Source organism: Sturnus vulgaris, chromosome 1 (assembly GCF_052056855.1).
Source record: "Sturnus vulgaris isolate bStuVul1 chromosome 1, bStuVul1.hap1, whole genome shotgun sequence".
Taxonomy (NCBI): Eukaryota; Metazoa; Chordata; class Aves; order Passeriformes; family Sturnidae; genus Sturnus; species Sturnus vulgaris.
This window is the reverse complement of record NC_142243.1, coordinates 10,576,716-10,600,631: the sequence shown is the minus strand read 5'-3', so window position 1 is coordinate 10,600,631 and position 23,916 is coordinate 10,576,716. Positions and strand designations below refer to the sequence as shown.

At 42.7% G+C, this 23,916-nt stretch overlaps 1 protein-coding gene across 2 annotated transcripts in view; it reads left to right on the top strand.

Annotated features, from left to right (window-relative positions):
• The window catches only part of ADARB2 (adenosine deaminase RNA specific B2 (inactive)), a 302,737-nt gene extending 279,042 nt beyond the window's left edge, over positions 1-23,695 (top strand). For both annotated transcript variants that reach the window (XM_014872263.2, XM_088159352.1), the window contains 4 exons: positions 2,118-2,286; positions 12,755-12,936; positions 17,934-18,112; positions 20,363-23,695. In XM_014872263.2, the coding sequence (XP_014727749.2) occupies positions 2,118-2,286; positions 12,755-12,936; positions 17,934-18,112; positions 20,363-20,539 (707 nt within the window). In that variant the 3' untranslated portion in view covers positions 20,540-23,695. The remainder of the gene's footprint in view (positions 1-2,117; positions 2,287-12,754; positions 12,937-17,933; positions 18,113-20,362) is intronic.
• The last annotated feature ends 221 nt before the right edge of the window (positions 23,696-23,916 follow it).

Genomic DNA, 23,916 nt, shown 5'->3' with positions numbered 1-23,916 from the left:
GACCCTGTGGTTTAATAATAAAAAATGCTGCTCACTGCTGTTTCATGTTTTTAAAAAATGTTTCCTTGCAGAGTCCCAGCAAAAATATGGAGCAGTTCCCAAATAACTACTACAGTCCAAAGAGCATCCTCTGAATGATACTGCACTTAGCATCCCAGGAAAGGGGGTGTACAAGGGATCTGCACACATGGTCATGGAAACGGTTTCCTGACAGCGTTGGCACAACCAGAAAATTTGAGAACAGAGGGATCTGCGACATTTCTGAGACTGTGGCACTTTTGCTTATTAGATTTTTTTATTTCTCCATTGACTGTTCCCAGTTTCTACCACTGGGTTTGAAAAGCCACAATACTCCAAGTCAGGTGATTACTGCAGTGTCTCGATTTGTGAGGTGCTGACAGCTGGGCACAAGGACCCTCCACATCCCCTGCTGCTGGGATGACATGGCTGCTGATGGGGATGGCAGTGCAACAACCACTCTTGCCCAAACTCAGATGCTGTAGCAGCATTACTGTAACAGTATTTCCAAACTGTATTTTGTATATGATGGAGATGGAGTTTGGGTGGAAACCATTGTTGCTCATGGCCAAGCAATCCATTTGATACCTGCCCCATCGCACTGCTGACACACACACCCATCTTAAATTCTAAAAAAGCAGGAATGGAGAAGAGGCAATGATTGCTGGGGTCCCAGCCACCCATGTGCTGGCAGGTCACAGCTGACTCTGCTGCTCTACATGTGTTTGCTGCTTCTGCTAATCCCAATAGGCTGAAGCAATTTATTATTCCTCTCCCTTTCTGTACCACCCACTGGCAGCAGTCAGTCCATTGCTTCCAGCAGCACTGGGGATGGTGCACAGAGCCAGCTGCTCTCAGCCAGAGGTGCCATCAGCCCCACAACCTCTGACACACTGGTGTTACTCAGTGGCAGAAGCACTCAGCCCCACAGCCCACTGAGGACTGAGGAGCATCACCTCCACAAGGAGAAACCTTCTGGTCCAGATGAGGAGCTGGCATGGAAAAATACACAGGACAGTTGGCAATATGGGCAAAAGCTTCATGTCTGTAAATGCAGCACTCCTTTTCCTTGACTGCAGAGGCCATAATGAACTGTCCTTGGTTATTGGGCTAGAGGGAAACTGTGCAAGGTCTGCTTCAGGGACAAGGTGACCCCAGTGAAACCCTCTGAGGGTGAGGCAGTGAGCAGACCCAGAGGATTCCCTTGCTGCTTCTTCCTATTCTTCTACAGCCAAAATAACCAGGGGTAAAGTAGGAGTGTAAAGAGTGTAGGAGTGATTTTGATAATGAACTTCAGTTTTTCTCTTTTCATAATAATGAAGGTGAAGTGCTTTTGAAATGTCATTATCTTTTGTATTTACTGCATATCTGCAGGACTCAGTTCATCATGGTGCAGGACAAGTGCTTTAGCTGCTTGCCCTGTGCCACCCAGGGGCCACTGCCTTGCACTCAAATATATATCACAGAAGTGATAAAATATCTTGGTACAACACTAGGCAGGAAGGTACCTCACTTCAGGGAGACTGTAAGAGGAATTGCAGCCAGCAATGAACAACAAGTTTTGATTTGCCTTTGATCCAGAGTATAAACCTTTAGCGTTTCAGAATTTTTCAGTGAAATTTTATGATAACAAATCAAAACCTCACTTCTGAAATTATTTGGGAAATGTCACTGAATATCACAGTAAAGTACTGGACTGGTTTGCATCATGTAGCTGTGTCCTTGATGACACTCATTGGACCAAGATTTTTCAAATATTCATCCATCACAACTCAATCCTAAAATGAGAAATTGTACTGGTTCTTAAAAAGACAGAGCACCTATCTTCTTTTTAAATATATAAGGGAAATAGAAGGGGAACATAAGCTCAGTGTGTGCTTTGTGTAAGCTTTGATGGATGTGAAAAGAAAACCATGCTAGGAGCCCCTTCTTTTCTGCACTGCACTGCTTTCTTGGGCTGTTATCTCATCTAATTTTGCATCCAATTTAAAGGACCTTCACAGGTGATTCTGCAAATGCAAGCAATGACATCAACACAGCCTCTCAGGTCCTTTCAAAAAATATTCAACTATTGTCGTTCTTGTGTTTATTCTGCCCAGTGAACAGCAGCAAGCACATAGTGAGGAAATACCGTGGGCACCTGCGGACGAAGATCGAGTCTGGAGAGGGAACCATTCCCGTGCGGTGTCACAACGCAGCGCAGACGTGGGACGGCGTCCTGCTGGGAGAGCAGCTCATCACCATGTCCTGCACAGACAAAATCGCCAGGTATGTGATGGGCACACACGGCAAAAGTCTTTGCATGTGGAAGCTCGTTACCACAGGGAATTGTGGTGACCAGTGGGAAGCAGCCAGGAGGTGCTGACAAGCCTTGCAGAAACAAAGACCTCTTTTGTATGCAAAAGCAGACCATATAAATAGGAGGGAATGTAAATAGGGCATTTTCCCAAATTCTCTGTGGGTCGTTAGTTGCTTATTACAGTGTGACAAAAATATGAACTGTCTTTGCAGGGTTTTTTGCCAGTAGAATTTCACTGTGCAACTAAAATACATCCACTTTGCTGTTCTTGGATCATTTACCCCAAAACTTGCAAACCTACTATCATGCAGATAAACTTAGCTCATCTGCACCCAATTGAATAAAGTGCCCCAAAAGCCACCAGTAATATTTCTACTATTTTGAATGTCATTGAAGAGCTCTTATGTCCTAGACCCCTCTGTGGGTTTCTACTCTGTCCTGTAAATACAGAGTATATTTATGTAGAATAATTTCCATGCAATAAGTATTTCGTAATTATTCCCTGTTAGCAAATAAAATGTAAACTCATTCACTATTCTCAGTTTAGGTTGTTAACTAATAGCAAGTGATGGCTAACACAAACAAAAATCAAGATGTGTGTGCTTGGCTGCATAGTTATTGCACTATTAGTATGTATCTATACATGTATGTGTATTTATCTTCATAAAATGCACATTATCTATAGATGCAGTTCTACGTATAAAATAAATCACATTATAGCTATAAAAAAATAAATCTTATGATCAAATTCTCTGCTGGAATGTCATGCCTAAGAACTTGGTTAAATTACATCAGTCAAAAATTTGGCCCAGTTATTAAAGGCCAACATAGACATAATCTTTCCAAAAAAAGAAAATCACAGAAATTTTGTTTAATCCAAATGCATAAATGTGCTCTTAGCTTTAACTGGATGACCTGCCAAAGCTAAATTAGTCTGTCAACTTAGCAAAGCCTGCCATTTTGTCACAAAAATGTAGAAGTGAACCAGCTAATGGAAATACTACCAGACACAAAATCCACCCTCTGCTAAGTGTAATCACTACAACTGTTGTGCTTGCATGAAGGGTAAAGAGCAACTTCTGCTGTAATCTTTTCATTTATTCATGAGGAGATAACAGAAATCTCAAACTGTGTTTGGTGGATCTCGTCCGCTGCATGTAGATGCAGTTGAGTTTTCCAAATTCAAACTCATATGGACTCAGAAAACTAAACAATTTTAAGTTCAAGAATAGAAATATTGCACACTCTGTGGTTTTGAATGTCATTAGCCAGTGAATTAAATATCAGCTTTGCAAACACTATTACGTTTCCTGTTGATGGGGATGTTGACAGTAATGCAGTCTCAGGAGTTGGGTTTTCTCCAGGCACAGCTGCTAAGCACTTTGAGTGAATCCATTCATTGTTGACACACATTTAAACAGCGTTGAAGTCTTTGAAGAAAAAAAGAATCTACCACAAAGTTTTTCCAATATTAAAAAAAAATTTCGCAGCTCTCATCGTTGACAATATTATTTCAATATTTTAAGAAAAACTGCAATTTTTAAAATTTCCTTTCAATGCAATTCAAATTAGCTTTGGATTTTCATAGGTTAAAAAAAACAACAACAACAACAAAAAAACCCAGCAATCATTATTCCCTGCTTTCAACAGCATATGTTTACTCTCACCAGTAGGGTGTAGTTAAAAAAGAGGCTGAGAAAATCTGCATTCTACTTCATCCCAGATTTCAGTTTACCACATTAAATGCCATCTACGATAATTTTTTATTATTATTATCCTCACATTTAAGGGGAGAAATCAAAGATTTCTTCACCTGTCCTTTGTTTCAGCACATATAGGACTGTTTTCTGCCTTTTTCCCCTCTGGTCACAGAGAGCAGAGGCAGGAAAGGAGTTCAGTGGAAAAGGAGATTTCTCTATGAGGGCCCTTTCCCACTCCTGCCCCACTGGAGAGATCAGTGGGTGGTGTCTGTGCCTCCTTTCAGACTGCAAATATTTGCCCTACCACATAGGTAGCTGACTCTTTAAATGTCTGCAGGATGCAAGAGTCTGGTTGCACATTATCTGGGCTTGTCTTGCAGTGAGAAGAAAAGAGATCTTTGAAGCTGAAATTCATATTTGTATAAGCGAGATTTGACAAAAAAATCTCGCTTGTATGCTTTGGATTTTATTGCTTGTAAAAGTCCCTCAGGAGCACTGTGCTATTAGAGAATGTTTCCTCTTGAGAATCTAGCCAGTAGCTGCTAAAATATACATCATTTTGCATTATTTGCAAAGGGCATTGCTATCAGAATATCAAAGACCCAAGAATGCACAGTTACTGAGAAAAGCGAATAATATTCTATAAATCATGTATCTAACGATTTATGTTCTTTCTTGCTCACAGGAAAGCTATAAGCAGAGAGTGGTTTAATCAGATTTATTTGTTATTCAAAGACATTTAGCCATTTTTATTACTATCACCACAAGTTTGAGAGAATTTGATGCTTGGTATGTATTATTTGGGCTCTGTGGCTTTGTAGAGATCTCAGGATAAACACCCTGGTATCGTACCTGTTCCCTCACTGAATTAAAGCACAAGCTCTGCTGGTATGAATAGTCATTTTATTTGGCTCAGGCAGGGAATTATGAGGTGAAATTCTGCAACTTTGTTATAAAGAAAGTTGCACTAGGTCTTAGTTGCTCCTTCTGGCTTTAAAACCTATGCATTTATATGTGTAAATTTAAAGTTTGGGGTCTGTGAATCCCCAGATAAACCACAAGAGAGTGTCAGCTTGTGCACACATGATTCCTATGAGCCTCACGGGGCAGCTGGAGTGACTTCAGGCTCTCGGTGCCATAGGATTTAGGATTAAACCACATTTTTAAACCCATAATTCATTAATTACACTTACACCTTTTGACCTTCATTCTTGTCTGTAACGTACATTGTATACATTTGCAAAAAAGCAGCAATAACATAGGAAAAATAATTTTGAAAATAATGCTCTGTTTGGGGAAAAATTTATGTCATTTAATGTTTTCTTGATGCTAATCATAACCTATATTAAAACGTTTATGTCGACAGAGACATTACAACCCTAAGAGAATTTTTGGCTTTTTGTGACAGCAAAATTCATACAATGGGCCAAATTAAACCTCTTTTCATCTCTGTATCTTGCACTAAGGCTGCATGCAGGACTAGCTCCTACCTTGCTTATTACAAGGTCAGTGCAAGGTTAATGCTGCTGCTAATGGGAGTCTCTGCAGTCGCTGTTTGGGAGCAGACAAATGTTTGAAGGAAAATTGTCATATGCACACACACACACAAATACACACATTTGGGGGGAAAAGAAACAAGGATATCTCTGGAGCTCAGCTCTACTTTGAGGATCTAAACACAGTAGCCAAGCACTACATTCTGTGTCTGTCCCCCAGAAATGTTCAGGACTGATACGTGTTCAGGTGATACATGCCAGCTGCAGGGGTGGAATTTGCAGTATCTCCTTGGTGCCCCAGAGCCTCAGGGACACTGGCTCTCTGTGTCCCCTTCGGTGACATGGTCTCCAGGTGCACAAAGCCAGCCCAGCACTGAGCATCTCCTCCCTGCTGGCTTCCCACAGCACACAGTGTGGACGTGTGTGCCAGATTTGCAGGTAACAGTTCACACGGTTGCATATACAAAATCAGAATTTCCAAATGTCTCTACTTCTTATTCCTGCAGCAGAAGAAATGTGAAGGTATGGGCAAAATATCAAAGATCTATGCACTTCTTTTAAGTCCATCACCCCTCTGGACAGACTTAGAAGGGAAATTCAGGGTCTGTCACAGAGGAGAGAAACCACCTTCCCTTTGACACACTTTGTCCTCTGACTCATGGAAACACTGTCTGAGCTTCAGGCCAGTCTCATTCTCTTGGCCCACCATAACTCAGATTTAGCAGTACACACACCTCCTTTCTCTATAAAGTTTCCTGTTCCATGCTCTGAGCTCATCAAGTTTATTTGTCTCATCACCAGCACCTGGGTTCCTTCTCTCTCCATGCAGAAAACTAGAGAAATTATTTCTCCCAGTGTCAACCCTTCTGAAATAGCAGGGTGTTCTGCCCTGGGTAGCTGCACAGAGAGGTTTGGTGCTTTGCCATTGCCAGTGTTTGGTAGAGAATGGCAGTGGTGCTGGAGCACAGGGAGGCCACCAGAGCTCCCCAGAGCACAGCAGACCTATGGCAGGAACAGGCGTTCCCAGGTCCTGTGTCACCACCTCACCTTCACATGGGCAAGCTGTTTTGAGGATCTTGGTGCAAGCATTCAACACTAGGGTTTATTCCAAAAATTCGTTCTTATCTGGGTGTCCCAGGAGAGAGTTCTGCATTGCACTACTCTTCCCCAAACCCTCTTCCTTGATAGACCTCGGCCAGGGGACTGGGCCCCTCACACTCTGGCCAGGACAGAGCACCTTGTGGCTCACTAGATGTCGAGCTGATGTCGTTATTTTGGAGAGATGCCAGCCTTCCGTGCAGCAAATTTACATCTACACACATGAAGATTGTATACATTTATTCATAAATTGATGAGCAGTGGCACTTGTCCTCTTTCAGAGTCCTCTTGCAGGATGCAGGCTGAGGAACTGAGGTACTTTGCATTGTGCAGGATTTGCAGGGAGCAGTCCTCACAAACACTGTCTTTAAACAGCACATAAAAGCCAGAATTCAGTGTTTGTTTTATAAGCTCTGGCCTTAAAATTGTTTTCTTACTACCACTTCTCAAAAGGTCACCTTTAAAAGACTGTGTATTTTCTTGCTGCCAGGTTAATGGTCATCTAGTTCCTCAAACTTCACCAAAAAAAGTGACATTCAGCCCAGAAGTGAAAAAAAGACCTTGAATATCTAAATTACCTCACCTACAAAACAGCACAAATGGTAACAAAGGACCTCCAAACTTTGCATTACATCGTGAGCAGTCTACCCATGTCCTATGGCTAAGATTTGTGGATTTTTTGGACCCACAAGCTAGAGAATAGGAAGAAATCTTTATTGAGAATATGTTCAGAGTACTGCAAGGTAGTGTAGCCTTAAGGCACTGTTTCAGGATTTAGCAGTGGGAGTCTGAAGTAGCATTTTATAGGATGAGTTGAGCACATTAAGCTGTATTTAAATGTAGCATATAAAAATGCAAGACTAAAAGTCAGTGTTAGAAATTGGCATTCTTAGATCTATTTTAGTGTTAGCCTGTCGACCAGAGCCATTGTTAACAGAAGGCTGAGCCTGACAAGGTAACTCTTAAGAAAAGCTACTTCAAAGGCTACATATTAATGCAAATGAAAATCAATTAACACAGCTAGATCTTCAATTAGAGATGATTTGTGCACACGGTTTGTAATTCTCTCTCTTAACCCCTTTCTGTGTGACTGAGAGTTCAATTTCAATCTTTCACCACAAGGTATGTTCCAGAAAACATATATAAACCACCCACTGTTAAAATACAGATCAAAAACTAATGCACTAGTTCCAGTTTCCAAACCAATAATAGCTAAATGGTCGTATAAATAGGAACACTGCAGGTGTCCTGCTGAGCACATGCCACCCTGAATAACAATTTGTGTTGTGTGAAGCATAGCTGGAAATATTGGTAATAGAAACTGTGGTACAGGAGGTTAACAACACACCAAGTGGATAAGACTTAAAGCTCTTAATAAAAAAAAAATATTTTACAAAAAGCCTTATCAAAATAAGATTTTAAATTCATCAGCAATGCTTTTTATTGAGCACGGTTTACTAAGGTCCCGAGGAGACACTTCAGTCTCTGAGAATCCATGGCAGGTGTACACAGTTCCCTGAGATGTTTTGAAGCATCAGGCAAATTTCTCCACATCTCAGTTACAGAGGGGTTCAAATGTTGGCCTTCAGGTCTAACCATGTCCAAATCAATGCCAGAAACACCAGCAAAGGGGCTCCAGCTGTCACATCACATCTCAGCAATGGGCAGGGAGCCTTGCACTGACCTGAGCCAGGCTGCAGCCCTCTGTATCCCTGTGGGTTTGCCTCCAAAGCCCTTCCTCACTATCTTCAACATCACTTTTTCTGTTGGTCCAAGGAAGGGGCCACAGATAACTCGTGTGGTGAGGTGATGCTCCAGCACGTGGAGGCTGTGCTGTTGTTATGGCGTGGGGACACATTTCCCTGTGATGTGTCACGACATGAGGACACATTTCCCTGCACACCTCACCATGGTCCCAAGCTTGGTCCCAAAGTGTCAGGAGCATGGGAACTGAGGGGACTCATCAGGGGGTTCATGTCCTGCCCACTGCTTGTCCAGGACTGGGGGAGCACAACACTTAATTAAAGAAAGGCTGCCTGCTCTGGGATGCCTCCCAGCTTGGCACTGGCATTTCTGTGATTGACAAACAGGCAAAAATATATTTGTTTAAGGATTATCAATATTGAAAACTGGACGCAGGATTTTGTCTTTGTAAACAGTGCAGTAATATCTGCTGTTTGAACAAAAGGAAGGGTGTACTTTCCTTCCATTTAAAGCTACAAAAGCTCCCATATGTGAGTGAAAAGGGGAGATGTTTTGTTTTATTTTTCCTGCCTGCTGAAGATTTGGGGATTTTTAAATAAGATCTGTGACTAAGGGAGCAGTGGGTTGATTTTCACTTTATTGGGAGGGTTATTACAGAGCACATGGCATATGAGTTATTAGAGAGATGCGTGTCCTTGAAAACAGCCCTTGAAATCTTGCACAATTAGGAAAATTCAGAATGATCCAGCATATTTCCTCATAGCAAGAAAAGCCACTTTGATATATTGAGAAGCCAAAATGTAACACTGCATTGCTTTGAATAATAATTTTATTTTGAAAAGCCACATTTGAAGAGAGCTCTTTGTTACAGATGGGAACACAGCTACTTTCATGGACTTAAATTATGCTACAGAGAAATAGCTCCTTCAAAATTAACACCCTTATTGATAGCTTCACTGTTGCTCAAATGGATCTTTCCCTACCATCTACCTACAAATAATTCCACAGATGTTCATATATCAAAGGACTAAGTCAGTACATTAGCCATGTGTGTTGGTCAAGAGATGAATAATACAAAGGATAAAAGAACTTCCCCTAAATATTTGTCAGTAAAATCTTATGTTTCTGCACTGGGATGTCCTCCAAGGTAGGCCTTTACATCCACAGAGCAGCACCAGAATGAGGAACTGAAAATTTTCCCCAGCATTAATGTGTTTTTCCTGTGCTCTGAAGGACAACAGCAGTAGTGCTGGTTTTGGCCATCTCAGTACAGGACCCCTCCTATCCTAGGACTTGTGCTGAGTTAGTGGGACTCACACACATGCTCAGGGCTGCTTTCCAAAGAGAAACACCTGTCTAAACACTCTGACAAACCTGGGCTGGATTTGAAAGCAAAGCTCCTTCTTTCTTTCTTCATCCCATTTCTCTGACTGGATGCTGCTAAACCAGTGCTGAGCCAGGAAGGAGCCACTGTGCAGGTGGCAGTGCCATCACCCTCGTCCCTTTTCACATCACATAGGGGAGATCAGCTCAAAAAGACCTAGCAAGTGGTCCCCACCAAATACTGCCTTCCTGGTGGTGTCAGCACCTTTCCTGATTTCTCAGTCCTTGCTTCCTTAGGATACTGTCTGGTTCTGGGACAGTCTCTTTTTGCACCACATTCTACACATCAAGAATGACTTGCTCTTGTGCTTGTATTCTTTGATGGGTTTCTTCTCCCTTGGATTTTTTTTTCTTTTTAGTCTGGTTGCTCTGTCCAAATTGTCTTGGAGTCAAACTTATACCCTGGGGTCAAAACCCACAGTGGCTGATGCAGAACCTTCATCACCCCTACACGTTCCTGTGCCTTCTTTTGGATTGGGAAAACAGGGTTCTCTCGAGGGACAGCTGTTGCATCTAGAAGCCAGAAACCCTTACAGACTTGAGCAGCTCTTACCCCGTTTCTCATTCCTCAGGGTGCAAAAATGGGACTTTACCTTACCAAAGCACTGAAGGATTAATTTATGTTTATGAAATGCTTTCAATACGTAGAGGGTGACCAGATCATGCTTATATTGTGATTTCCAGTAATGTAATTCCATTGACATTCAAATCCCTTTTTACACTAGGATGAATATGTCCAGAATTAGGCAGAGAAATATCTCTAAAGAAAAGGCAGGTCCCTTGTGATGAATTTAAATTACCTTGTAATTTATGACCTGAACACAATCCCTTATTTTGGTAAATAAAACTCAGATGATTTCTTGTGATGTGCATATTGCTGAAATCCCAATATTGTGGAACATATGTTGTTTTCTGTTTAGCTGCTTTTCTTCTCTCCTTCAATCAAATATGTAAGGCTTTTTAAAGGAAATTTTAATGCTGAAAACAGCACTGATATCTTACAAGATTCCATCTGGACAAAGATATCTGTGTAAATTTTTTGCTCACCTTAGATGCTGGTTGAAGGCATAGTACTGGTATTTGAATTCAGCTCCATTTCTTAAGCTTGCATTATTAATTTTGCATCATGATAAGTTATTTACTCAGAGGCAGCTAGCTCACTCCTTTAAAAGCGATATTATTTGCAGAAATGACCACACTTTTTTTCCCCCAAATGAAGTTATGCAAATCTGATCAACTAAAGTAAATGTTTCATAAAACCAATGACTGTTTAAATTGTGGGACTAAATTGTTTGTATATAAATATTACCTTTTATATTTCATTTGAGTTTTATGTAGATGAACACATTACTTTAATGGCCTGCATTTACAGAGGGAGACAGGGAGAGACTGACTCTGAAATCCTCAGCAGCCAGATGGCTGCCTTTTCTTGCATGAGATTAAAAGATGTTTCTCATTCACAGCCCTGCTTCGGAGGCAAATTAATACAGCCAGCTAAATTGCTTGTGTTTTTGGAATAAAATTTAAAGAGAACTTTTAAAAGCAATTGGTGTCACAGGTTCCTAGAGCAGATTGCTCTCCAGGTACAGCATGCTGGTTTTAAACATTCAGTAATTAATGGAAAGTATTCCGTGTAATTGACTGCTTCAGGAAAGGGAAATATAATGGCTCCTTATTAATCATGAAAAGAGACATACAGTACGGAGGCACTGCAATAATTGCACTAACGGTTGAGAAATGTTAATTAATGAAAAGAACAATGATGTAAGAAATTAGCACCATAATGCTTGCTGCTGTTGGAAATTCTGCTTTAAACACATTATTTAGCATGGCAGCCACTGGATGATGCCTTATATAGCAGACAGCTCACACCCTTTCCTTCAGTCAGCTACCGAGTTCCAAATGTTGCCAGTGTTTTGGATTTTAATGAGCTAAAATATGCTCTCCAAACTACATTTTCTGAAGCATTTTCAGTTTGAACTCCTGAACTATAAAACTACTTAGACAGATTGACAGTGCTCAACTTAGGTAAAAATATTATCCAAATGTAAGAGAGCCTGTTAGCATTTGTGTAGTGAGAAACAACTTCTGAGATGAGATGAGCTAAACAGGTTTGCCAAGAAGATAACTGCATCATGACTTCTTTCCCCTTTTTAATTTTTCCACTCATTAACCAATTAGCTGTGCCCTGAAGAATTTAGAGGCAATATTTGTGCCTAGCTTGATGTAAAAACTCATAGGTTATTAAAATGCAGAACCATTTTGGCAACTACTCCACCACCAGTAGCACAGAGGTCACAGTCATTAACAGGTGCAAGGTCCCAAGGTTTCTACCATCACTCTGCTGCACCTTTAAGGCAGCAACAGGGTGAGATGTATCCATCACTCTGAACGCTTCAGAGCAAGTCAAGCTATAATTAAAAATAAATTTCCTAAAAGTCTAAGTCTTCTCTTCTTTTTTCCTATTCAGGACCAGGATTTAATTCTCATGGATGTCTTCATATCTTCATGGTCATTTGTGCAAATAAATGTCAGCCTATGAGACATTCAAAGATTTTGGGGGAATTTTGGCCACCTAAGTCATGTGTTAGCTTGGCTGTGTGACATGGGGATGGCACTTAAGTATGACAAGCAGCAAATAAAGGTAGAATAACAAAGGCTCCCATTCTAACTCTACCATTGCAAGGGAAACACTAGAGATGCAGGAAAAAAAATAAAATTCTGCTAGAGACATGCTAAATGGACATCAATCAAACACAAAATGCTTTTAGAAAAAAACACCTCTTGATAAGAAGCCTCTATTTGCAGCAATACAAGGTGGAAATACATCCCTTAAGTGAATAGCACCACAGTAATCTCAAATCCTTCTGGAGGAGTAACCAGCCATGGGTGTATAATAACTCAACAATGCTTTCTGTACCATAGGGCAGGGACAGGAATAGTTTCATCTCTCATCCTTCTAACCTATGTGCTGGCATTTGCTGATTTTCCCAGGGTAGCTCCAGTATGGCCATTCCTCCATCCATGTGTCTTATTGCTCCTGAATTTTTTTTCAGGTGGAACATCCTTGGGCTCCAAGGCGCTCTCCTCAGCTCCTTCATCGAACCCATGTACTTGCACAGCATCATTGTGGGAAGCCTCTGCCACACTGGCCACCTTTCCCGGGTAATGAGCCATAGGATAGAAGACATTGGTCCTCTGCCAGCTTCGTACCGGCGCAATCAGCTGCTTCTCAGTGGTGAGCAAACACCTGCCTGCTAAACAAATAATGCCCCCTCCCATCTCTAGTCATGCTGCTTGCCAACAGGAATGCTTTTTGTTTGTAAGTAGACCATTAACTCACATCTTTTTTTTTTTCCCCTGAAGATTATGAATTTGTAGAATGAAGAAACCAATGTGTTTAAATCCAGTTCCTCTTTCATTAGCAGCGGCCACAAAAAAGTATCATTAGTGGATACAGGCTGACCAGGAAAACAACCACTATACACTGAACACTCAGAGTGGGAAAAAAAAATATGACTAAATAGAACATTTCTAAAAACCAGAAGGAAGCTTTCAGTAAATTTTAGGTTTAACTGTCTTCAGGTCCTCATGAGGCATGTGAATGCTAAGAGACACCAGTTCTGTACTGGATTAGATCCTTATTTTAATTTTTAATGATTGTTCTTTGGGAGGATTCCCTTAGACACCAATATGATGTCAGTGTCACAGAGCTGGGAGGTCAGGACATTTTAGTGGAGAACCCTGTTTCCTTTCAGAGTCTTCTAGGTTTCTCAGTCAGGAGAGTGCTGGTTAACACCTTATCTAGTTCATGGATTTTTTTTTTTATTATTTTTTTCGTAATATGTCTGTGTGACAAAATTTATTTGGCTGAGGCAGAAGTGATAATTTAGCCACTGGGGAAATTCTCAGGTTCTGTGTGGTTTAGTACATCTGGCAAGTGCAATGTGCATGTATGTGTTGTGAGGTGAACAGGTCAAAAGGCATATCCTTTTCTGAACAGCTTATCTCCATTTTTTAACTCTTCAGTACAGCTGAACAAAGGCTGCAATCAAGTGAGCAGGAAGCTGTGATCCACACTCTCCCTCCAGTTTATGTCCCCACCTGTCCCTCCTGCCCTGGTCCAGCATGGGCATGGCTCAGCCTCCTCTTCCTTCCTACATGATATTGTGGTAGGCAGGAAAGAACTCACAGTAGGCCAGGAGATATTTCCCATTTCCCAAATCTGGCTGTTATTTTGACAACACAGCCCTGACTGCCAAAGCCACTGCATCTCCCACTGGGAAGTCAGATCTCATCGTGTGCCAGCCCTAACACACTGTAAGTGCACCCATACATTGACATCAAAGGCACACACTATTTCCCTGTGTCTGCAGCATGTACAGGGAAACCCACTTCAACTGTTGAAGGACTGAAAACACAAAAAAAGGATTTTATAAGAGTTTCCACCACAGAACAGCTATTGCTTTGCTAGGTTGGCCTTGCAGAGTAAAAGCAATGGGTCATACTTGGCCAGAGTGTGTCTGTATGTATGTCCAAGAATCACTGCCAGAGGTTTCAAGGGAATGAGAAATGCATCAGAATGGTGCTTGTGTCACTTTAAATATCTGCATGTTTCAGGGCTGTCTTCCTCTTTCCCAGAGGCTTCTGTTTGGAAAAGCATTTGCTTTGCTTTTTGGTTGGGTTTGTGGGTTTTCCTCAGCCCAGAAGAAGTGGTGGGAGGAATCTGTCTCTCTCTCTCTCTGCATTGTTTTTGTCTCTAACACCATTATTTGTTATCTTGGGGAGGCCACGCTGATTAAAACTTACATTGCTCAGGTTTATGCCACAATTCTTTCTCCTGGGAAACCCTGCCAGCAGCATATCCAGTGACTAAGGAGATGGGGACCTAGAAAAAGCTTCTCCAAATGCATTAGAGACCAGACCTACACAATCTCAGCAAGGCAACTCCACCTCCCACACTTGTCCTTGACATCAGACTAGCCTAGGACTGCAGGAGTCCTTAAATTATAAGGGTGTCAATTATTTTGCCACTTGATCATAGCAGTACAAACATTCCAATGGAGAGAAGAGTCATGGTGTGTGATGAGGTATACTGAGATTAACTCCTTGGCTCCACTGAAAAATAATAAGTGAGGTTTTCTACTCAGTTTTCTACCAATCCCAGCCAGATGGAACTCCACTCTTCCACTGAGATTACTCTTGGGTGTAATCTTTAGAAGAATTGCCTTTTTTATATCCTGTTCTCTTAAGACTGAGTCTGTTTTAAAGGGTAACCTGATGGGTTATGAGCTTTTGCTGGGAGAGAGAGGAGAGAGAGGACAGATTTCAGTTCACATCCCACAGTACTCAAATTCATATTTTTTGTGCAAAGACTTTTTCTTTCAAATCCTACTGTCTTCTGTTGTACTCTTTGTTATGTGGATTATAAGAAGGATGTTTTACTAGAGGAGAGAAAGTAACCTAGATTATTTGAGTGTTACTTTCTAAATAAATCAAAACAATTATTTGTCAAAATAAAAAATACAGAAGAAAATTCTTTAAATTATAGAAGTATCGACAATCAGAGAATAAATCCATGTTCCATATTTGTCTGTTATGACTCTCATGTTTTTTTCTTTAAAACCTCTTCTTTTGCATTCAGAAAATTATGTGAAAATGTCTTCTATTTACCTAAATACATGCACTTATATATGAGAGCTGGGAAGAGAAAGCATGAAGGCCAAAGGAGCCCAGAGGGGTTTCCAGACACTGGGACCAGCCTGGGCTACTCTCACAGCCCCCATCTAGTGGGCACCCACAACCTGCTCTCCCCTTTGTGCAGCCTTTCCTTCTTTTCCTCTAGTCAGGGATTTCACAACATTTTCATTTATTTAGTGTCCTGTGGCAACTTTGCATGGCAGGGTGTTTGCTATCTTGCTTTTTGGCACTCAAATCCTCTAAGCTTTTGGGTGCTATCTTGACAGAGAGTGGTGCATAGTGTCAAACAGCTGATTTTGATCTGTTTGCATCTTGTTCTGTGTAGAGACGCTCGAGCAGTGCTGCAAAGCTATCTGATTTTCAAGCTCTCAGTTTAAATCCTGTTGCCTAGGTGAACTGGAATTTTAGATGCAGACTGATCTGTTATCCCTGGGGGGGTGGAAATTGAAAGAAGTATTAATATGACATGAATGTGTTTACAAATCCTGGGTGAGGTTGTGACTTAGCTGTAATTCTCTTCTCCGCACGGTAGCGAGTTCAGTCCCAGTGCCTGAGATAATTTCTGCAGTTCCAGCTTTGTCATCTATACAAAGAGAGTTTGCCATATAACTTTTTCCTGTCAATGACCACCTTTCTCTCTCTGTGTGTGCTAAGTTCCATTTGGCTCTAGCAGCTCCCTCCCAGGGCAGAGGGGACAGGGGAGAGAGGGGCAGGTCCCTCAGTGGCATTGCTTCTCATGATGCTGAGAGGCTCCAGGCAGGATGCAGCAGCTGCCGGCAGAGGCAGCATCCCGGCCAGACACACCCTACACAGCCCTCCCTCCACTTCTCCCGAGGTATCTCTCAGGAGCTTTCCAAGCTCAACACATTCAGTGATGGATGCAGCATTCCCACCAGCTCCCATCTCCTCCCATTCTGCCTCGGACCAGCAGATGCTCATGGCGTGCATCTATTTTGAAAATGAGATCCTAGGCAAGAAGGGCACTTTGGAAAGGAGGGGCTTTGATCTCTTATCTTTAATCTCCTTCTCTCTGAACAGCCCATATCAGTTCTTCTCGCTCTCTGCAAAAGTTCTTTAAAACCCTTTCAGCAGAAAATGCAAAGGACCTTTCTCTGCTGCCCTCCACCCAGCAGCAATGAAAGCAGTGCAAACCATGAGCTGTGTCTGGAGCTGCTGCAGGCAGGAGCTGCCATTTGGAAACACAGACCCAGTCCTGGCACTGGCCTGTGCTGGGGTGACTGTGCCAGGCAGCTCCTGCCCACCAGCACAGTCCCCACCTGCTGCTCGCCACCGTGGCTTTTCTTGTCCAGGTCTGCAGGCTAGTGGCCCACACAGCAAATTAGCAGAGAGGGACACAACTGGATCCAGACACATTATCCAAGGTCCATGTTTTCAAAAATATTCAAACTGCTTCAGGTCACCCTGCGTTTTCCAGCCTTGGAAGCTCCCAGTGTTGATTCTTTGCTGCAAAAGCACTAATGAGCAGGGCAAGGCAGAGCTCACTTGTTTGCATTTGTACTGTGCTGGAAAATAAGCCAACCACTTTTTTTATTCCTCTGATTTTCTTGAAAAGCCGAATCCTTCCCTCATTTCAGGTACAAGAAATAAAAAAGCAACAGGAGTAATGGAAAGGTTGAGCTACACTAAATAGTTTAAAAGAGACAGAAATTTACCTGATTAAAAATAACTTGTGTACACACCCATACCTGACCTTGTAGCCTTGGTCTGCATTTAGAGCCAAGGGAGATCTCACCCATGAAAGCATTGGCTCAGATGTCCAGAATTGGCCATGTGAATGACACTTAGGTCATGCAGTCATCCCAGGAGACTGTAAACATCATTATTGCAGTGTCTAAAATTATATATGATTCATTCCACTTAAAGATGTCCCAGATATCTCCATTAGGACACTAACTAGCTGTTGAAGAAATTGGTGCTCCAGTACAGGGTTGGAATCTCGCAGGCAGACACAAGTTGGGGACCAAGAGTGCTCTGTGTAGGTCTGTGATGTCTACAAGGTCGTTATTAGCTCGGATCTGATAATCTCTCAGTGATGATGAAGTGTATTGCTTTGTATTTTCTTATCCCCTTATGAGGGGTCTAGACATGCCCTCATAGCAAAGGCCTGGGAGTTAATAGCAAATAAATAAATATGCTGGACTGTGGGAATCTCGCCTGGAAGAACTCATGGCCAAAGCACTGTACTGCTTAGTTCCTTTAAAAAGCCTGTTATCCTATTAAAGCCTTTGTGAAAGATTTCACTCAGCAACCATCACATTGCTGTCAACAGCTGACACTCCAGTCCAAAAGCTATCCTTAGACTAATGGAAGGTTTGCCTGCAAGGTGGAAAAAATCTCTAGGTATTGCTAACTTATGTCTATCCAAGGTACTTGGTCTGGTATCTTTTAAGCAATGGTGACAAGAGCACGTGAAGTTCATGATGCCATCGCTCACTGAGGGTGTCCCTGTGCCACAGCAGCCCAGCAGCAGCCTCTGGGTGAGACTGGAGCTTACTGGTGTCCCTCTCTCCTCAGGGGTGAGCCACGCTGGGGCTCGGCAGCCCGGGAAATCTCCGGGGTTCAGCGTGAACTGGATGGAGGGGAGCAGCGAGCTGGAGGTGATCAACGCCAGCACGGGCAAGAGGAGCTGCGGGAGCCCCTCCCGCCTCTGCAAGCACATGTTCTTCACTCGCTGGGCAAAGCTGCACGGCAAGGTGGGTCTGCTGCACTCACAGGCTGAGCAGTGCTGGCCTGCAGCCCATGTGTTATAAATTCACGAGGAGTTATGATCTCTCCAATGATTATTTATTAGTAGAAAAAGCAGCGAGCAAACAGCGCTGGGGGGCGGGGGAGTCACCGCCCCACCACGATGCACACCGCATAGCATTAGTCCAGCTTTTTTATTCCGTCTGACTTTTTCCTAGTAACTCTCGCCTTCTTTCACTTCCTTGATTTCACATCAATGGTCGTCTTCTGCACAGGCGTTGGTTGTTGCTAGGGGGTCGTTTGCCCTCTTTTGATGGTCTTTTGGATGAAGGCTCTGTGTCTTCCTCGGTGTCTTTCCTGACCTTTTCTTTCTGCATACGTAGTTATTAGCCATTTTTATAACTATGGTTATTTGCTTAATACAATTTCCACAACTTCCTTATTTTTTTTGCTACCTGCAAGCAAAATACAACTGCAAGTTCCTCATTTTCGTACAAACAGATGTAACCACAAAAGCTCTTTAAGCCCAACATAGCTACCATTTCTCTTAAGTAAGCAGTTACAATTTCTCTTAAACAAGCATAAATACAATCTTTTTATTCCATGTTTTATTTGACTTGAAATTTATTCTTATAATCATCCCAGGCACTATTCCCACTTAACATACAGCATTCGCATGGTTTTACTTCGATATTGCCTTATAACACAAATCACACATACGTGTTTCACACATGGAGAGTGGGAGACAATGAAGACGAGAAAAGGTTATTTTGTTAAGTGCCAAAATCTCTGTCCTATTAGGAAACGAGTAGAAACAAACAAGACAGAGTGATGGTGGAGAGGGGATTGGAGACAATTCCACCAACAAAATCATTAAGGAAGGCAAAGGAGCCTGCATGGTGGGCGAGTTTGAGCACAAGCCGAAAGAGATTGTCCTGCTCTGCAGGACATCGCAGGGGAAGGAGGCTGGTGGGACTCCTCCCATTCCAGGCAGTGGCATGGTCTGTCCTAGCAGCGACCCTGAACCTTGTGGGGAGCAGAAGAGACTACCTGGGCTTTGTGCCCAGGGATTGGTCACAGCCTGTTTCCTGCACAGCAGGTGACAAGTGAGGCACAAAGCACTCCTGCCACCCCCAGAATGGAGGGGTCCTCTCAGGAGCAAAACTGGGGCTGTGTCTGGAACTACTGCTGGGAGAGCTGGATTGCTTCTGGCTGACACCAGGGATGAGGTTACAGTGAGCAGGACAGAGTAATTTGTGGCTGAGCAGGGATTTGATAATGTCATCACTCTACCTCTGGGGAGCAAAGGGAACAAAGAGGCAGCCAGAGAGAAGCCACTGCTGCCAGGCCAGCTTGTGGCCCGCTGACACCCAGGCTGGCAATGTCACCCTCCCTTGCTGACTGGGCCAGTACAGCTCCAGCCAGTACAGCCCCACAGAGTGCTGGCACACCCAGACAGGAGCAGCTCATTGCAGGCTGCATGTTCATCTTCTCCTTTAATCTGCCTCTCAGCATCTCTCCTGTATAGAGACAAGGAGAAGAGCTGTTTGCTCATCAGGCTCGCCTTGAGGTTGCCTTTCACTTCGGGTTTGGCAAGGTAGAGACTTGGGCAGGTCAGATGAGTTTGTTTAGTCCTTTTGCAGAGCAAAGGGCAAAAGTCCTCCTGCATGTCCTTCCAGGGGCACTGGACACATGGCATTGCTCAAGGTAGCTCCTCGTGGGTGGCTCCAGTGTTCCAACAGAGCACTCAGATTTCCCACCCCAGCACTTTCCCAACAATAACAGACTACAGAGGGGAAATGGGAGAGTGTGCAAGTCACCTCTTCTCCTTCTGTGTCTGGGCATTACTCGGAAGCACTGAGCTGCTGCACTTCCCAGGCTAAACTTTCTTTAAAGGAGCACATGCTTTAAAGATCTCCAGAAAGGATTTTTTCGGTTTTGTCTGTAAAAATCATCTTAACTGAGAAGCAGCATTTTGCCTTCTGTGTACAACACACCAAGACTTGCTACTGCCTATGTCTACTCTAAGGCAGAGCTATTCACCCCTTTCCTCCTCACAATGCTCAAAATAATGCCACCAGCATTTATTGCTTCCCTGGTTTTCTGGTTGTTAAACCAAAAGCAAACACACAAAGCACAGTGATTGCTTATGAAATGTAGACAGGAAGATTATACAGCTACTGAAGCCTCCTGTTTCTTTTGGCTCACAGGTTGGGTTTTTATTATTTTTTTCCCCTTCTCTGATTTTTGTTCTGCAGCTGAGCACACGAGTACCAAGCCATGGAGAGATGCCATCAGTGTACAGCGAGGCAAAGCTGGTGGCTCAGACGTACCAGTCTGTTAAGCAGCAGCTGTTTAAAGCATTTCAGAAAGCTGGCCTGGGAACCTGGGTGAAGAAACCCCCAGAGCAAGATCAGTTCCTACTAACTGTGTAAATCACTCCCCACCTTTTCTACACGACTGGATCCAACCAACTGGAGAGAAGGCAAGGCAGGACGTATGAGCGGAGAGAATTAAAGCAGTTTGAGATTTAATAGCAACCTCCATGGGAATATTTGCTTTTAATCCTGTATTGGAAATACATAAGTAGAAATGTGTCTGATGCACTGAACTCAACTTTAGAAAACTGCTTTTTCATTAACCCTTCCCAAGAATGTACCTGCCCAAATTATAATGCCACCCCCACCAAGATTCTGCTTTTTATTGTTTATTGCTGTTGGTTTTTACTGATTTGAGGTGTTAGTGGGCCACCTGTCTGATCCAAAATAGACCTTTGTTTTCCCTCACACAATCAGTGCAAAAGTCATCACTGAATAATGGAAAATAGGGAGCAGAGATGGAAGTACCCCAGGCACACAGCATGACAGCAGGTCTCAGAGCATCCATAATCATCCACCAAAAAAGGTTCCTAACCTCTATGCAAAAATCATCCTGTAAACTGCCTAAATCTGTGACAAAAAATTTGGACCTCAAAGAAATGCAGCATTTTTAAACTAATTTTTCCACTACTGGCTCTGAGCACAAAGCCAGGCATCAGGATGCCCTTGGTTTTTACACTTAATCCCTCTGACACCTTGGACAAACCACTTCACAACAAATCTTCAACTCTAGCCACAATTTGCAGGCTGCAAATTTTACTTGTCTGGGCCCAGTTCATCTCACATGCCTTTCAGACCCCAGCCAGGACGCAGATGGGGGTGAGTCCCCCCTGTGCTGCCTGCAGAGGTGCACAGCTCTGCAGGGGCTGCCAGTGAGGACCAGTGTGACCATGCTCCTGGCTCTGGATCTTCAGGAAGCTACCTAAAGTCAGGCAGGCTTCAGCCAGGACCCAGAGCCTCAGATCTCCAATCTTCTGATGACCCACAGCTCTGAATTAAGTGGGTGTAAGCTCAGGATGCTCCATGCATCTGAACAATCACCTGGTAGGGTACCCACAAGTAAGACATCCCCAAACAAAAGAACACATTCCATACTTGGCTCTTCCCTGCCTCAGTTTCTCCACCTGTCAATTGGGGATAATAATAAATGCTTCACGTTTAAGGTACTTGGCAGGATCAAAATGCTCTGGTCATATGCAGCAGTGTAAGACAGATTTTGTCACTCTTGCAGTGAGTTTTACCTCTCCACACAGTCCAATTGACATAAGCACAGCAGATGCAACCACAGGTTTGGGTAAGGTCTTACTCAATGCATGAGCTTTCAGATTCTAGTTCTGTGTAAATGCCAAGTGTTATTATTATTCTTCATGTTCATCTGCAGCCTGAAAAGCAGATGGGATTTTTCACTTAGGAGACAAGTATCACCCCATATTTAAATATTGTCTTCATAACTGGGCTAGGTCTGATACAATCTCATCTTTGAACCATCCCAGACTTCATCAGAATGCAGAAGATACAGTCATGAGAGAACTGAGCTTTGATAGTCCCACTGCAGAACCAACCTTCAAACACCCTGTACGTTTCTCTACATTTCTGGGTTTTTAGATGACAGGATTTGCGGGTATATAACTACTGTTTTCTTTTTATTCCTGTGATTCTCTTTAAATCTGTATATAACATGCTGCTACTGATTTGTGATAATTGTCTTGGTATTTTCTCAGAACTGTCAAGTTGAGTTACTTTTCAAACAACACGAGGCTCATATTTTTCCATGTAATTTCCTTTACACGGGAAACTGTTCCTATCAATAAAGATAGATGCTCTTTATATAGGGTTTATCATGTTTGGAGAGCCATATACAGTAAATACATTGTTTATTGATGCCCACAATAGAATAGCTACAGTATTTTGATGAGATTTTATTTTTAGATTATAAACTACAAGATGTATCTATAGTGTCTTGTATAAAAACAATTGTGATAAACTAGAATTTTTAAATTAGATAAAACAAAGCTCTCTCCTTCCAGAAACCTTTTCAACAAAATAATACATTCCATATTAACTACCAAAAATATTTTAACAAATATCCTTAGAGTAGAAATAGCTTAAAAAAAAAAAAAAAAAGCAACCAAAAACCTGAGACTTTTCAATAATGGAAACACTTTGTGGTAACCACTTTGTCAATACTTTGACAGCTCTTCTGATTAACGTTTGAATACCTTTGGCACCTTCTGGAGCTTCCAGGTACCTGCACATGGTCCTGTCCTCTAACACAGCTGGCACTGCAGTCCCCCAGTGTGATTTGGGCAGCAGATGTGCCCAAGGGGCAGCAGGCAGGGGTTCCCACGGCTGGAGGTGTGGGAGAGACCCTGGCAGTGGTGGCCCCAGGGACTCTGGCTGCTCCCACCGAGGGACAGAAACCACAGGGCAGCCAGAGAGGAAGCCAAGGTTTCTCATGCAGAGATCCACAGGGCAGGGAGGAGCATGTCTTCTGCTTTTCCTCCTCTCTGAGCTAGTCCTTGTCGAGCACACACGAGACCTGAATGGCTCTTCCTTGCATCTCCCTGCCCTCACCCATCCTCCAGCCATGGCATGATGTCAACCCAACTAATGCATAATGGTTCCACCGGGCTGGTGTTGCAGCTACTGTGACAACCAAGCACCACGACTGGTTATTTTTAAGGACACAGAAAAAATCCTGGCAGGATTGAATGATCCTTTGTTGCAAGGAATACATAAATGCAAGCCTGGATTCAGCTGCCAGGATGAGTTTAGTACTGGGGACCAAACTGAGTCCCCACTGCAAGTGGGCATCAGCTGATCTCAATGGAGTTGCACCTGCTGGCACTAGGGTTGAATATGACCTTAAATACCTTCTTCTTCTCATTATGTGCAACAACAGTGTGATGGGACCCCATCCCAGAAGCACACATGACCTACACACAGCATTTCCTGAAGCAAAGGAAAAATTGCTCAGTAGTAATTCCTTAGTGAAGATTCTGTACATAACATGCATGAGTGAATGGCAATACTGTACTAATGGATGTACATTTGTAATATTTGTAAAAAAAAAAGAAACAAAAAAGACGACAAAAGAAAATAAATCTGAATTTACATATGTGAATTTGCTGCTAAGTTCTGTAAATTGCACTTCAGTGATACCTGATAAGTGAATGTTTCTGTTAAGTGAATAAAATGCCAAGTAAAATTGTTCTTTCCCTGTTTATTGACCATTTTTCAGTATAACTTAGCGATCAACTGGAATGTGCTCCAGAATGCTAATATGTATTTTACACACATCTTCTGTAGACCTACAGGTATCTTCTTGTTCAGTTTAGATGTGATGCATTGTGTAAATCACACATTTGTATTGAGAAAGGGATGTGCCTGCTCCTGTAGCCATAAAGGCACACAGTATTTACCTGGAAGAAGAG